At 36.5% G+C, this 13,397-nt stretch overlaps 1 protein-coding gene across 1 annotated transcript in view; it reads right to left on the bottom strand.

Moving 5' to 3' along the window:
* Nucleotides 1-13,397, bottom strand: part of TAOK1 (TAO kinase 1) — a 121,290-nt gene that overhangs the window by 60,144 nt on the left and 47,749 nt on the right. Inside the window, exon 2 of the mRNA XM_004684835.2 lies at nt 9,667-9,889. Within this exon, the coding sequence (XP_004684892.1) occupies nt 9,667-9,798 (132 nt within the window). The 5' untranslated portion in view covers nt 9,799-9,889. The remainder of the gene's footprint in view (nt 1-9,666; nt 9,890-13,397) is intronic.

Raw genomic sequence — 13,397 nt, forward strand, 5'->3', positions numbered from 1 at the left:
TTCTGTATGAACAAATAAAATCTTTAAAAAAAAAAAATGACCAGATGGCTTCACCAGTGAATTCTAATAAATATGAAAGAATTAACATGGATTGTTCAAAAACCCTCCCAAAAAATAAGAATATTTCCTAATTCATTTTAAGAGGACATTACTAACTTTATATTAACAACAAACCAGGAAAATTACAGGCAAGACCTCTTATGAAAACAAATGTAAAAATTCTCAAATACTAGCAACTCAAATTCAACAACATATCAAAATGATTATAAACCATGACAAAGTGGGTTTTGTTCCAAATTACAAGTGTGATTCCACTTAACAAAATCAATGTAAATATATCACATTACAAAATCAAGGGGGATACAAAAGGTCATGCTAAATCACTGTCAAAGGAGTACTTGACAGAATAAAATTACTTTTCATAATTAAAAAAAAATCTAAAAATTGAAGGGTAGGAAATTCTAAAACATGATAAAGAACAGTTACAAAATCCCACAGCTAACATTATACTTTCACTATGTGAAAGACTGAAAAAGCTTTCTCCCTAAGATGAATGCTCACTTTTACCACTACTATCAAATACTTCCCAAGAAGTTTGTAATCACAGCAGTTAAGATTAAAAAATAATAATAAAAGAGGCCTTCCCTCTTGTCGAAGTGGGTTAAAGCACAGCACTAAGAAGCTAAAGACATGAGTTCGATCCCCACCCGGGGAGGTGACCACATGCTATATGGCAGATCTCTCCTGACCCGCCCACTGCTCCCCTCAGCAGTGTACTTTGTCAGTCAGCCTGTTCTGCTCCACACTCTGTATTTGGTGAAGCCCCCTCACTACCCCTGCACCTCTGGCCTGTACCCCAGTTCTATATGCATAAATAAATCTTTAAAAACTAATAATAATAGTAAAAAAATTCAAGTTGAATTAATTCACAGATAGCATGATCTTATGCACAGAAATTACAACAACTCCTTAAGAAAAATATTAGTGTGGATGTGTTCACCACAGTTGTAGGATACAAGATCAACATACACAAATCAATTGTTTCTATACACAGCAATTGAGAAATAAACTGAATCAATGATGAAATAATAAATTGTGGCACATATACATTGAAAACATTACTGAACAAAAGAAAATCTAAATAAATGTTTGAAAGACATCTTGTATTCATGGCATCATTATAAGATACCAAAAACTACTACCAAAAACAATCTATGAATAATCCCTACTACAATTCCAGTTGCCTTTTTAGAATTCATATGGAATATATATGTAATACACACATAGAGATGAACGAATTAGGACAGATCAGAAATAAAGCTATACAATATGGTCTACTGATCTGATAAAGTTATCAAAAAATTTCCTAGAGAAACAACAGTTACTTAACAAGTAGTAGGACAACTGGATTTTTACATGTAAAAAATGGACATCAAACATACGTCAGAACATTAACAAATGTTAACTCAAAATGGATAAATGACCGCAATGTAAGAGTTATACAATGTGTTCATTTCTTATAGATTACCCAATTTATGGATGGAAAATGTTCATACTAATCTCTTATGACCCTTTGTATATCTGAATTATTATTTCTCTTTCACTTCTGGTTCCTATTTATTAAATTTCTTCTGCCCTTTTATCTTAGTAAATCTAGTTAGAGGTGTGTCTATCTTTTCAATACCAACTTCTGGTTTCATTAATCTTTAAAATGTTTTGATTTATATGTTGTTTATTTTTACTCTAACATTCATCATTTCTTCCTTCTAGTGCTTTTGACTTATTTTCCTGGTTCCTTTACGGGTTAAGGTTACATTTTTTGTCTAACATCTTATTTCTTGATATAAATCTTTTTTATATATTTTCCTCAGTACCGGCTTTTGTACTTTCGTACTCTTGCAGGTTCTGGTAGCTGATGTCTTGATGTGATTTCAACCGTCATGAACTTAATAGCTCTTCCTTTATGACCCAACTGTGGTCTATCCATGAGAATATTCAACACACACATGAGAAGGTATTCTCAGATTTTCTGGGATACAGTACCCTTCAAGTTTCTACAATATCCATCTATGTAATTCCTCATTTAAAACTATTGTTTTTCCTTGTTGATTTCCTGTCTGGTTGATGTGTCTATTGCTGTAAGCTTGGCATTCAAGTCCCCTGGTTGCTGTCAATGTATGTTACACTTTTGTTAATAGCTGTTTTATATATTTTTATGTTCTTTATCTTGATGCATACATACTGATGAGTGTTGTGTTCTTTTGATTAGTAATCCCTTAATCATTACAAAATGTTCATCTCCATCGCCTGTTGCTGTTCTTGAACTGGGAAGCTATTTTATCTGCTATGACTGTCCCTGCCTTTTGTAGAATCCCATTTGGCTACAGGATTGTTTCCCACTTTTTACTTTGACACTGTATTTATCTATGGAGCTCAGACAGGTATCCTGTAGACAATGAAAAGCTGGGTTTTATTTTTTGATCCAATCAGCAAGTTGGTCTGTGTCATTTGACTGATGGGTTCAGTCCATTTACACTTAGGGTGATTACTGACATGAGGGATTGCTACTGTCATTTTGTCTTAAGCTTTCTGTTTTGATCTATTCCTCATTCGATTTTTGTTGCTTTCTCCTCTCTGATTTTATTTTTGAAAGATTTTGTTTAATTTATACATACAAGAACTGGTGTGGAGGATGAGAGGATTCACCAGAGATGGAGTAGGGAGCAAAAAAAAACAAGCATATCCACTGAAATACACTGCTAAGGGGAGCAGCAGGTGGGGTCTGCTGTACCATGTGGGTCAACAACCTGGCCAGGGATGTAACTCATGCTACAGTGGCTGCTTATAGCTTGAAAGTGATGAGATTTAACTCTTCATGCCACCAGGGAGGACCTCTCCTCCCTAATTTACACAGAAAAGATTTCTTTCTACATTTCTTGTAGGGAAGGTATAGTTTTGGCAAACTTTTGTTTGAGAAAACCTTTATTCTTTCTTATAACTGAAAAATTCTTGCACCACTGGCATTCTTGACTGGCATTTTTAAAGTATTTTGCATATATCATTCCTTTCTTTCCTTGCCAGTCTCCTTTCTGCTGAAAATCTGCTATCACTTGATGAGAGTACCTTTGAATGTTACCTGTTTATTTGCCCTAGCCATTTTTATTATTATTTGTCTTGAACTCTTGGTAGTTTCAATACTATGTATCTTCATGTAGGTTTCATTTCAATTTAAAAACCAATTGTGGGCCCTCCTTGGTGGCACACAGGTTAAAGCACATCACTATGAAGCTACTGCAGCTACTGCAGCACAAGTTCGATCCCTGGCCAGGGAGGTGACCTACATGGTGTGGCTGACCTCTCCTGACCTGCCCACTGCTCCCCTCGGCAGTGTATTCAAGTATATCTGCCTATTCTGCTCCCCACTCTGACTCTGGTGAACCCTCTCACCACCCTTGCACCTCTGACATGTACCCCAGTTCTGTATGCATAAATAACTAAATCTTAAAAAAAAAAAACACACAGCAAATCTTTATCATTGGATTTGGCAATGAATTCTTACCAAGAACACAACAACAAAAGAAAATACACAAATTGCACCTCATACAAACTATTTTTTTGTTTGTTTGTTTCTCAAAGGGCATTATCAAGAAAATTAAGACAAGTACAGAATTAGAGAAAATATTTGTAAATCATATATCTGAAAAGGATTTAATATCCAGAATACATAAAGAACTGTTACAACTCAACAACATTTTTTGAAATGGGCAAGGGACTTGAATAGATATTTCTCCAATAAACACATGAAAAGATAATCAACATTATTAGACAATAGGGAAATGCAAATCAAACCTAAGATATGACACTTCACAGCTAGTAAAATGATTATTTAAAAAGTAGCTTACAAGATGTTTATGAAGACGTGAAATAACAGAAACCGTGGTGACTTTGCTGGTGGGAATAGAAAGGATGTGACCACTGTGGTGAAGTTTGGCATTTCCTCAAAAAATTATACATGTGATCCAGCATATTCACTACTAGATACACACCCACATTTGAAAACAGCAAATAGATGTGTAAACAAATGTTCACTAGAATATTTTTCCAGTATAGCCGAAGTGAAAACCATCTAGTGTTGAAAAGATGAATGAATGTCATGGTAAATACATACAATGGAATATTATTCTGGTATAAAGAAGGAATGAAAATCTGACACATGATACAATGTGGATATCTGCAGAAAAAGCTTAGACATACTAAGCTATGTATGAAAGTACAAATATTATATAATTTCACTCATTTGAAATATATAGCATGGGCAAATTTATCAAGCGAAAAGTACATTACAGAGAAGGCAAGATGGTGGCAGAGTAAAGACGCTGAGATCACCACGTCCAGATTCGCCCAGGAATTTAGGACTGAAAACAGACTACAGACTTACATGCTACAAGTTTCAACCCAAATGAAAACACCCTGGACTCACTAGAAGAAAGATAACTGAGGGAGAATCAGCGATTTTGGAGTTCTGATAAGGGAACTCCTACTTGGAAGCGCCACAGACAGGTTAAGTGGAACACTGCAACTCCAATCGATAGGGGGAACACCCAGGCTCTAGTGCCGCAGACCGAGGCTTCCTGCTCTTTCAGCTCGGTGAGTAGAACTGAACTGTGGGAAAAGACTGCGTAAGTGGGCACATAGAGCCTGGGGGTGGGGGTGGTGGGGGAGGGATAAAAAAATCTGGTGATCTGGTGACTAGGGCAGCTGCAAGGCTTGCAACCCTTTCACCCACCCCCACAGCATAGGCCTGGAGGCTTGTTCCTGGCATTACTCACTAAGGCAGGGCCAGCAAGTTCACAAAGCCCCTGAAATAAAGGGGGGGGAAAATGGTCAGACTGAATCAAAACAGGCCCACTAACACTCTACCAAGTGGTAGGGAAAGACTGCTCGGGAAGAAACAGCTCTGAGTAGATACAAAGAGCCCTGGAGGCTTAGTGAAAGGTGTGATAGCCTGTACAACTGGGGGTGTGCAGAACTAGGACTCAAGGTGTTACTGAACAGCAGTGGCAGGAAGACCTGTGAGCTAGTAAGGTACCACCTTGCAAGGCTCACAGTGCCCAAAAATAAACAAAACCAGTGACTGGCTCAACCACAGGCCCAGCTGCAATACTTTTAATGCACCCATCCTCCAGGGCTGTATCCAAGCATAGAGGGAACCCAGGACATCAGAAAGCTACAAAGATCAACAGGCACCTTCCAGAGACAAGGACTCAACAAGCTACCAGAAGAAGCTGAACACCACAAGAGACTCGAGTGTCACTGGCAGAGATGACAGACATAATTCCACACAGTAGGGACTGGAAAAACAGGAGATACTGAGACAAAGCAAGGCTCAGAATACTCTCTACAACTGAAGTGTCTGGAAGTCCCTCTGCCATCCCAGAAAGAATATGCAGAAAGAATGCCAGTCAATAATAGGAACACCATGTCTCAACAAAAAGAAAGTATCAGAAAATATATGACAGGGAAAAAAAGACAAATAAATACTCAAGCAAGTCCACAGGGGGATAATTCACCACAAAAAGATCAGTCAGCAGAAACCACCAAAGAAATAGAAGAACTGCTCAACCTACCAGATAAAGAATTCAGAATCATCATGATAAACAAACAAAAAGATAAGAAGGAAAAAAATGAAATAAGGCAAGCCATCAAGGTGTTGAAGAATGCAAACAAGGAAATGAATGAAAGACATGAAAGAAATGAAAAAGATAAAAGATATGAGACAAGCAATCAACGAACTGAAGAAAGAAAATGATACATTAAAAAGGAAATAGAAGAAATACAGGTGATGAAAAGGCCACTAGAGGAGATAAAGAATGCTGGGAAAAGTAATAAAAACAGAATAGATGATATGGAAGAATGAATCAGCACCCTCGAAGACACAGAAACAAAAAGAATTAAAAAAGAAATAGAAGTAAAAAAGAAAAGGAATGAAGAAACACTTCAAGAGCTATCACACCATTAGGAAAGGAAATCATAATTCTAGTTATCCCAGAAGGTGAAGAGAAAGGCCAAGGAATACAGAAAAAATTCACAGAGATAATAGAAGACAACTTCCCTAATATGAAGAAGGACATGAAAGTAGATGTCCAAGAAGCAAGAAGAACACCAAACTACCATGATGAAAGAAGAAAAACACCCAAGACACATTATAATAAAAATTCCAAGAATACAATACAAGGAAAAGATTATGAGAATGATGAGAAGGAAGAAACAAATAACCTACAAAAAGGGAAACTGATCCGGATGACATCAGACTTCTCCGAAGAAATACTATGGGCAAGAAGAGAGTGGAGGGACATACTCAACAAACTCCAAAGTATTAAATGCCAACCAAGAATACTCTATTCTGCAAAGCTCTCCTTCCTTTATGAAGAATAAGGGCATTTTCAGATAAACAGAAGTTCCACAATTTTGTAATGACTAAACCCCACTCCAAAAAATACAACAAGAAGCCCTCAAACCAAATCCAACAGCAGAATAAACAAGAACAGTTCAAAACAAGGAATAAAAATACAGAAGGACCAAAATGGCAAATGTAGGTGCCACTTTATCAATATTATCTCTAAATGTGAATGGCCTAAACTCATCAATAAAAAGACATAGAGTTGCAGAATGGATTAAAAAACAGAACCCAACATTCTGCAGTCTGCAGTAAACACATCAAACTGCAAAAGATAAAAACAGATTGAAAATAAAAGGATGGAAAACAGTTCTACAAGCAAATGGACCAAAAAAGAAGGCAGGAACAGCTATACTTGTATCAGATAAAATAGACTTCAAACTAAAAATGATTAAAAGAGACACAGAAGGCCACTACATTATGATTAAGGGGACAATACAACAAGAAGAAATAACAATCATCAACATATATGCACCAAATGACGGAGCACCAAAATATATCAGGGAACTACTGCCATCTATGAAAACATATATCAAAAAGAATACATACATAGTAGGAGACTTCAACACACCACTCTCCACATGGACAGATCAACAAGACAAAAAATAAGCAAAGAAACACTAAAGCTCTGAACAAGGACCTAGATAACATGGATCTAAAAGACATCTATAGAATACTGCACCACAAAAAATCTGAGTACACATTTTTCTCAAACCCACATGTTCATTCTCTAGGACTGACCACATACTGGGTCACAAGATAAATATCAAGAGATAAACTAACGTCGAAATCATACCAACTATTTTCTCTGACCATGAAGGAATCAAGCTAGAAATAAACCACATGAGGAAGACAAGAAACACACCTACCACGTGGAGACTGAAACCCATACTACTGGAGAACCATTGGATCAAGGAGGAAATCAAAAAAGAAATAAAAAAATACCTGAAGAACAATGACCACTACACAAATCTCCAAAACTTATGGGACACATTAAAAGTAGTTATAAGAGATGGCCCTCCCTGGTGGCGCAGCGGGTTAAAGCACTGCACTGAGAATCTAAAGCCGCTTCCGCATGAGTTCGATTCCGGCCTGCCCCGGAGGTGACCACATGGCGTGGCAGACCTCTCCTGACCCGCCCGCTGCTCCCCTCAGCAGTGTACTTCCTTGATCTGCCTGTTCTGCTCCCCACTCTGTCTCTGGTGAAGCCTCTCGCCCACCCCTGAGTCTCTGGCCTATACCCCAGTTCTGTATGCACAAATAAAAATAACTTTAAAAAAAAAAAATCAGTTTTAAAAAAAAAAAGTAGTTATAAGAGGAAAATATATAGCATTAGAGGCTCACATAAAGAAACAAGGAATAACTAAAAGAAACAACCTAATGTACCACCTTAAAGAACTGGAAAAAGAACAACAAAATAACCCAAAAGCCAGTAGGAGACAGGCAACAATAAAAGTCAAATCAGAAATAAATGAAATGGATATTAGAAAAACAGTCCAAAAAAAAAAAAATCAATGAAACCAAAAGTTGGTTCTTCAAAAAAATAAACAAGGTAGACAGGCCACTAGCTAGGCTCACAAAGAAAAAACAAGAGAAAGCACAAATAAACAATCATAAATGAAAGAGGAGAAATCAAACAGATCCAGGAGAATTAAAAAAAATAATAAGAGAATACTATGAACAACTATATAAAAACAATTTGGACAATTTAACAGAAATGGACATATTCCTACAACTCGACAACCACCCAAAGCTAGATAAAGAAGAAATAGAACAACTAAACAGACCAACTATAAGCAAGGACATTGAAGAAGTAATCAAAACCCCCTCCAAAAATAAAAGCCCAGGAACAGATGGATTTAAAATGAATTTTACTGAAGGTTCGGAAAAGAACTAGTGCCTATTCTACAGACTCATCCAAAAAATCGAAAAAGAAGGAAAACTACCACATACTTTCTATGAAGCCAACATCACACTAATACCAAAACCTAACAAAGAAAACACACAAAAAAGAAAACTTCAGACCAATCTCCCTAATGCAAAAATCCCTGATGCAAAAATCCTCAACAAAATCTTAGCTCACAGAATCCAACAATGCATTAAAGAAAAATACACCATGACCAAGAGTGCTTTATCCCAGGAGCACAAGGATGGTTCAACATCAGAAGATCAATTAAAAAAATCAATTAATGTAATCCAAAGACATGGAGACAGCCCAAATGCCCAAAAATGGATGACTGGATTTAAAAGATGTGGTACATATATACAATGGAGTATTACTCAACAACCAAAAAAAAAAAAACACATGTCTTTTACAGCAACATGGATGTAGCTGGAAAAGATCATGCTTAGTGATCCAAAACGAAAAGGAAAAATACCAGATGATTTCTCTCATAGCAGGAATATAACAGAACAGGCGAGAAAATAATGATAATGATGAACAGCTATAGACCAGAGACATTTTGTGGGGTTGGAATGGGGAATGGGATCAAAACAGTTGGGAGAGGGAAATGCACTGGACTATGGTGATGGCACATGGGTGATTTGGGATGGGAAACCCAAGGGGATTGCAACTGAGATGGAAAAATGCACCAAAATATGTTAAAAAAAACTAATAATAAAAAAATTGTTTTAAAAAGTACATTACAGTTTACCAAGGACTGAGTGGAGGGCAGATGAAGAATTACTGCTATCTGATTGTTTGGGGTAAAAAGAATCTTCTTTTTAAATTGTGGTAGTGGTTGTACAAAACTATGAGTATACCTAATGCCACTCATTGTACATTTATAACTGTTACAAATTTGATTTCTTTAGCATAAAATACACAAAATACACACAAGAAAAAAATCTTTTATATACATCTTTCTGCTAAATAACAAGCCTATTGTCCACAACACTACATGACTCTGGGATTTTACAGAAATTAGTGTTCTGCAATACTCTAAAGCAGTGTAAGTCATAAGGCTTTTAAGTAAAAACAGTGTGCTAAAAATTCTAGACATGTAAATTAAAGCAAAATAATACTACCTCTTTTTTTCAATAATCTAAGATTTCAATAAATAAAAATACCTACGTTCATATTATACACACACACACCCGTATGGAAGTGACAAAATAATAGACTATGGCTTTTATAGCTCTTAATGTTTTTTTTATCAGCCAGGCCTGAATATTAAGTAAATGCTGTTCATTAAGTTTTTAACACTTACAAAATACACTGCTCCAAAACTTCCATGGCCAATTTCTCTGAGATCTGTGAAGAGCTTCTCTGGATCTTCTTTGAAAAAGAGCTCTGCAATTTCAGGGTCCTTCAGGCTGCCTGCTCGGTTAGTTGATGGCATCCTGCTTGTGAGTCAGCTGTCTTGATTTTAATTTTAAACTGCTATCCCAATCCTTTGATCATCTGTATGAATGAAGCCACGTTGGCATAAACTATTATGCAAAAGAAAAAAAAAGAACAAGGTCAGAAAAGCAAAAGGTTGCTGAGAATAATTACTGTAAGATTACTTTCTTACAATATATGCAAAGGTATATGAAGGCTAGAATTTCAGTTGAAGAAGTATGTTCCTAAACCTCATTCATCATCACAATTTATTATAATGTTAAAAAAAATTCATTACTACAGTATGTAACACTTAAGTATACATAATATAGAAAATTTTCATTAACAAATCTTTGTATCTTAGGCTATTTGTACTTAAGGATTAATCCAATTCTAACACAGCAAGTCAATCAGCAGAAGAAGTAACATACTATCCTTTTAAAAACAGCAAGTTTCCCACTTATTAATGATCTTCAAAGAGAAGAAAATACACAAAAGGTTTAATTTAGTAAGCTGCATCTCTTTTCCTTTCAGATACCACATATGGATATGTTCTTATACTCCAATATAGATGTCCCAAAGAATAATGTAATAGACAAAAGGAATACATTTAATGTAGATAACTGCTTCCACCATAACCTGATTCACCTGATAAATTAAAACATGGCTATTATCAAATCTGGTTCACTACAGATCATCAATAAAGTTCCTGTTAGTTCCACTATTAGCTCTTTTACATTAGATTATCCAATTTTTAAAAAGTAGTCAAAATTGACTCTTCAGAATTTGGATTCTGGAATCACATTGCTTAGTTATAAATCTTAGCAACACTATTTACATTTTTCAAACTTGGGTAGTCTCACTTTACTAATCTGCAAAATGAAAATAAACAACCTACTTCACTCAGTAATTGTGAAAGTTAAGTGAGTTAATAAATGTAAACCATAAACCAGCGCTCAGGAACAGTAGGATTACATTCAATGTTAGCTATTATAACCTGCTTTAATTTACCAATTTGAAAATAACTTCAAAATTGATTTCACTGGACTTCCTAGGCAAAGTAAAACTCAAGCCCATTGTATTCATGTTCTTTAATATAACTTTTAAGCAGGTACTGTCTTGCATTTAGTGAAGTCAACTAAACCAATTTTAATTTAGAAAAATTCTGTAACTACATGAAATACACTTGTATATTTTTTGTATCTCCCTAAATTTATACTATCATAAAAATACTTAAGTTGTTAATTTGTATTCCACTTCTACCATACTTTCAAGGCTCTAATACTTTTACCAATTTCCCTGCTCTGGAGGTTCCCTAAAATAAAGTATATTTGAACAATGGTTCTTGCAAGATTAAGTTATGAGAGGGAAGTCAGTTAACTTTATCTCTTAAAATCAGCAAGTGGTACTAAATTTCATATGAATTATACTATTCAATTAATATGTCTGTTTAAAGTCTTCACTGTTGCTAGACTTTGTCTCAGAATTGTGAATGAAGTTATTATACTCTTTTACAAGAATTAGTTTACATAGTAATTTTCTAAACAGTCCATGGTTTGAATCTTCTCTCTTCTCTGCCTAATAATTTTGCACTCAAAAATCGTTCAAGATTTGGGCCGCCCTGGTGACACAATAAATTAAGTTTCAGCACTATGACGCTATATGCAGCCACTACAGCCTGAGTTCGATGCCCAGCCAGGGAGGTGACCCACAATACACAGTAGACACCCCCTGTCTTGCCTGCCACTCCCCTCAGAGGTATACCTCAGTAGATCTACCTTGTCTGCTTTCCTACTCTGTCTCTGATGAATCCTCTCAGGCCCCGCTACACCTCTGGCTTAGACCCCAGTTCTTGTATACATACAAATAAAAGAAAATCTTTATTAAAAATAAAGTTACTGGGCCCTCCCTGGTGGCGCAGCGGGTTAAAGCACAGCACTGAGAATCTGAAGCCACTTCCGCATGAGTTCGATTCCCGCCTGCCGCCTGCCCTGGAGGAGACCACATGGCGAGCCAGACCTCTCCTGACCCGCCCGCTGCTCCCCTCAGCAGTGTACTTAGTCGATCTGCCTGTTCTGCTCCCCACTCTGTCTCTGGTGAAGCCTCTCACCGCCCCTGAGCCTCTGGCCTGTGCCCCAGTTCTGTATGAATAAATAAATAAATCTTTAAAAAAAAAATTAAAAAAAAAATAAAGTTACTGTATCAGTTTAAAAGTCCACGAAAGTGATAGGAAAAATCTATAAAAGCAAATTAAGTTCACAGTGACATTGTGATTTAATAATTCAAGACATATTTACAAAGTACTAACAAACAATATAATGAATAACAGGCTTTGTAATACTTGACATTTTGTCTATTTTATAAATTTCCATTTAAACCTTTTTTTCTGATACATGTTCATTTTTACTACTGAATTAATGTTTGCTTAATTTCTTTAAACATACTCTTGGGCCTCCCTGGTGCCCTAGGGGTTAAGTCTCAGAGCTATCACCACTGTGGCTTTGCAGCCTGAGTTCCATCAGCAGACCTCTCCTGACTCACCCACTGCTCCCCTTAGCAGTGTATTTCAGTTCTCTGCCTGTCCTCCTCCCCCAAATAAGTGAGTAAGTCTTTAAAAAATATCTGTATGTAGGGCCCTCCCTGAGGTGGCGCAGTGAGTTAATAGCACAGCACTATGAAGCTAAAACCACTTCAGCAAGCATTCAGTTCCTAGCAAGGGAGGTGACCCACATGGCGTGGCAGACCTCTCCTGACCTGCCCGCTGCTCCCCTCAGCAGTGTACTTTGTCAATCGGCCTGTTCTGCACCCCATTCTGTCTCTGGTAGATCTCACCCATCAAACCTCTGGCCTGTACCACAGTACTGTAAGCTTAACTAAATAAATCTTTAAAAAAGAAAGAAAGAAACTGCTTTAGAAAAAAAAAATGTGTTTTTAGGGTCATCCCTGGTGGCACAAGGGACTAAGACTCAGCACTACGAAGTTCTCTGTACCCGTTGCTGCCCGAGTTCGATCCCCGGCCAGAGGTGACCCACATGATGCATCAGAATTCTCCCATCGCCTGCTCAGCAGTGCATTTCAGTCAATCTGCCCATTCTGCTACCCACTCTGTCTCTGGTGTATCACCCCCTGTATCTCTGGCCTATATTCCAGCTCTTGCATGCATAAACAAATCTTTAAAATATATATATGTATATAAAAATGTAGAAAACATACTCTTGCCTATAGTTGATCTTTGCATATGATTCAGAAGCCAGTCCCTTCAAACTTGGCACAGATTCCTCAAATAAACAAATTAAGCAATGTAAATAACTTCTGCTGCCTCACTGAAAGATAAGTAAATGACTCAAAGCAATTTATCTTAGTTTTTCAATTGATTATTAATGTTGCTCCCAATGTCCTCAACTCTGAACTCTTCTCAAAAAAAGGCTAATTGTCTTAAGCATTTTTCTATAGACACATTTCTCTTTAACTGCTACAATCAAATATAATCCCAATTACTTACTGTTAGTAAATGACTGCTTGACTAATATGAGCTATTCTGAAACTTGTATTAGTTACAGTTCCATTTTCTTATTTTATTTTGTTGCAGAAATTCTGCCATATTGACATAGTCTGTTA

Source organism: Condylura cristata, unplaced genomic scaffold (assembly GCF_000260355.1).
Source record: "Condylura cristata isolate star-nosed mole 26May11 unplaced genomic scaffold, ConCri1.0 scaffold00017, whole genome shotgun sequence".
NCBI lineage: Eukaryota > Metazoa > Chordata > Mammalia > Eulipotyphla > Talpidae > Condylura > Condylura cristata.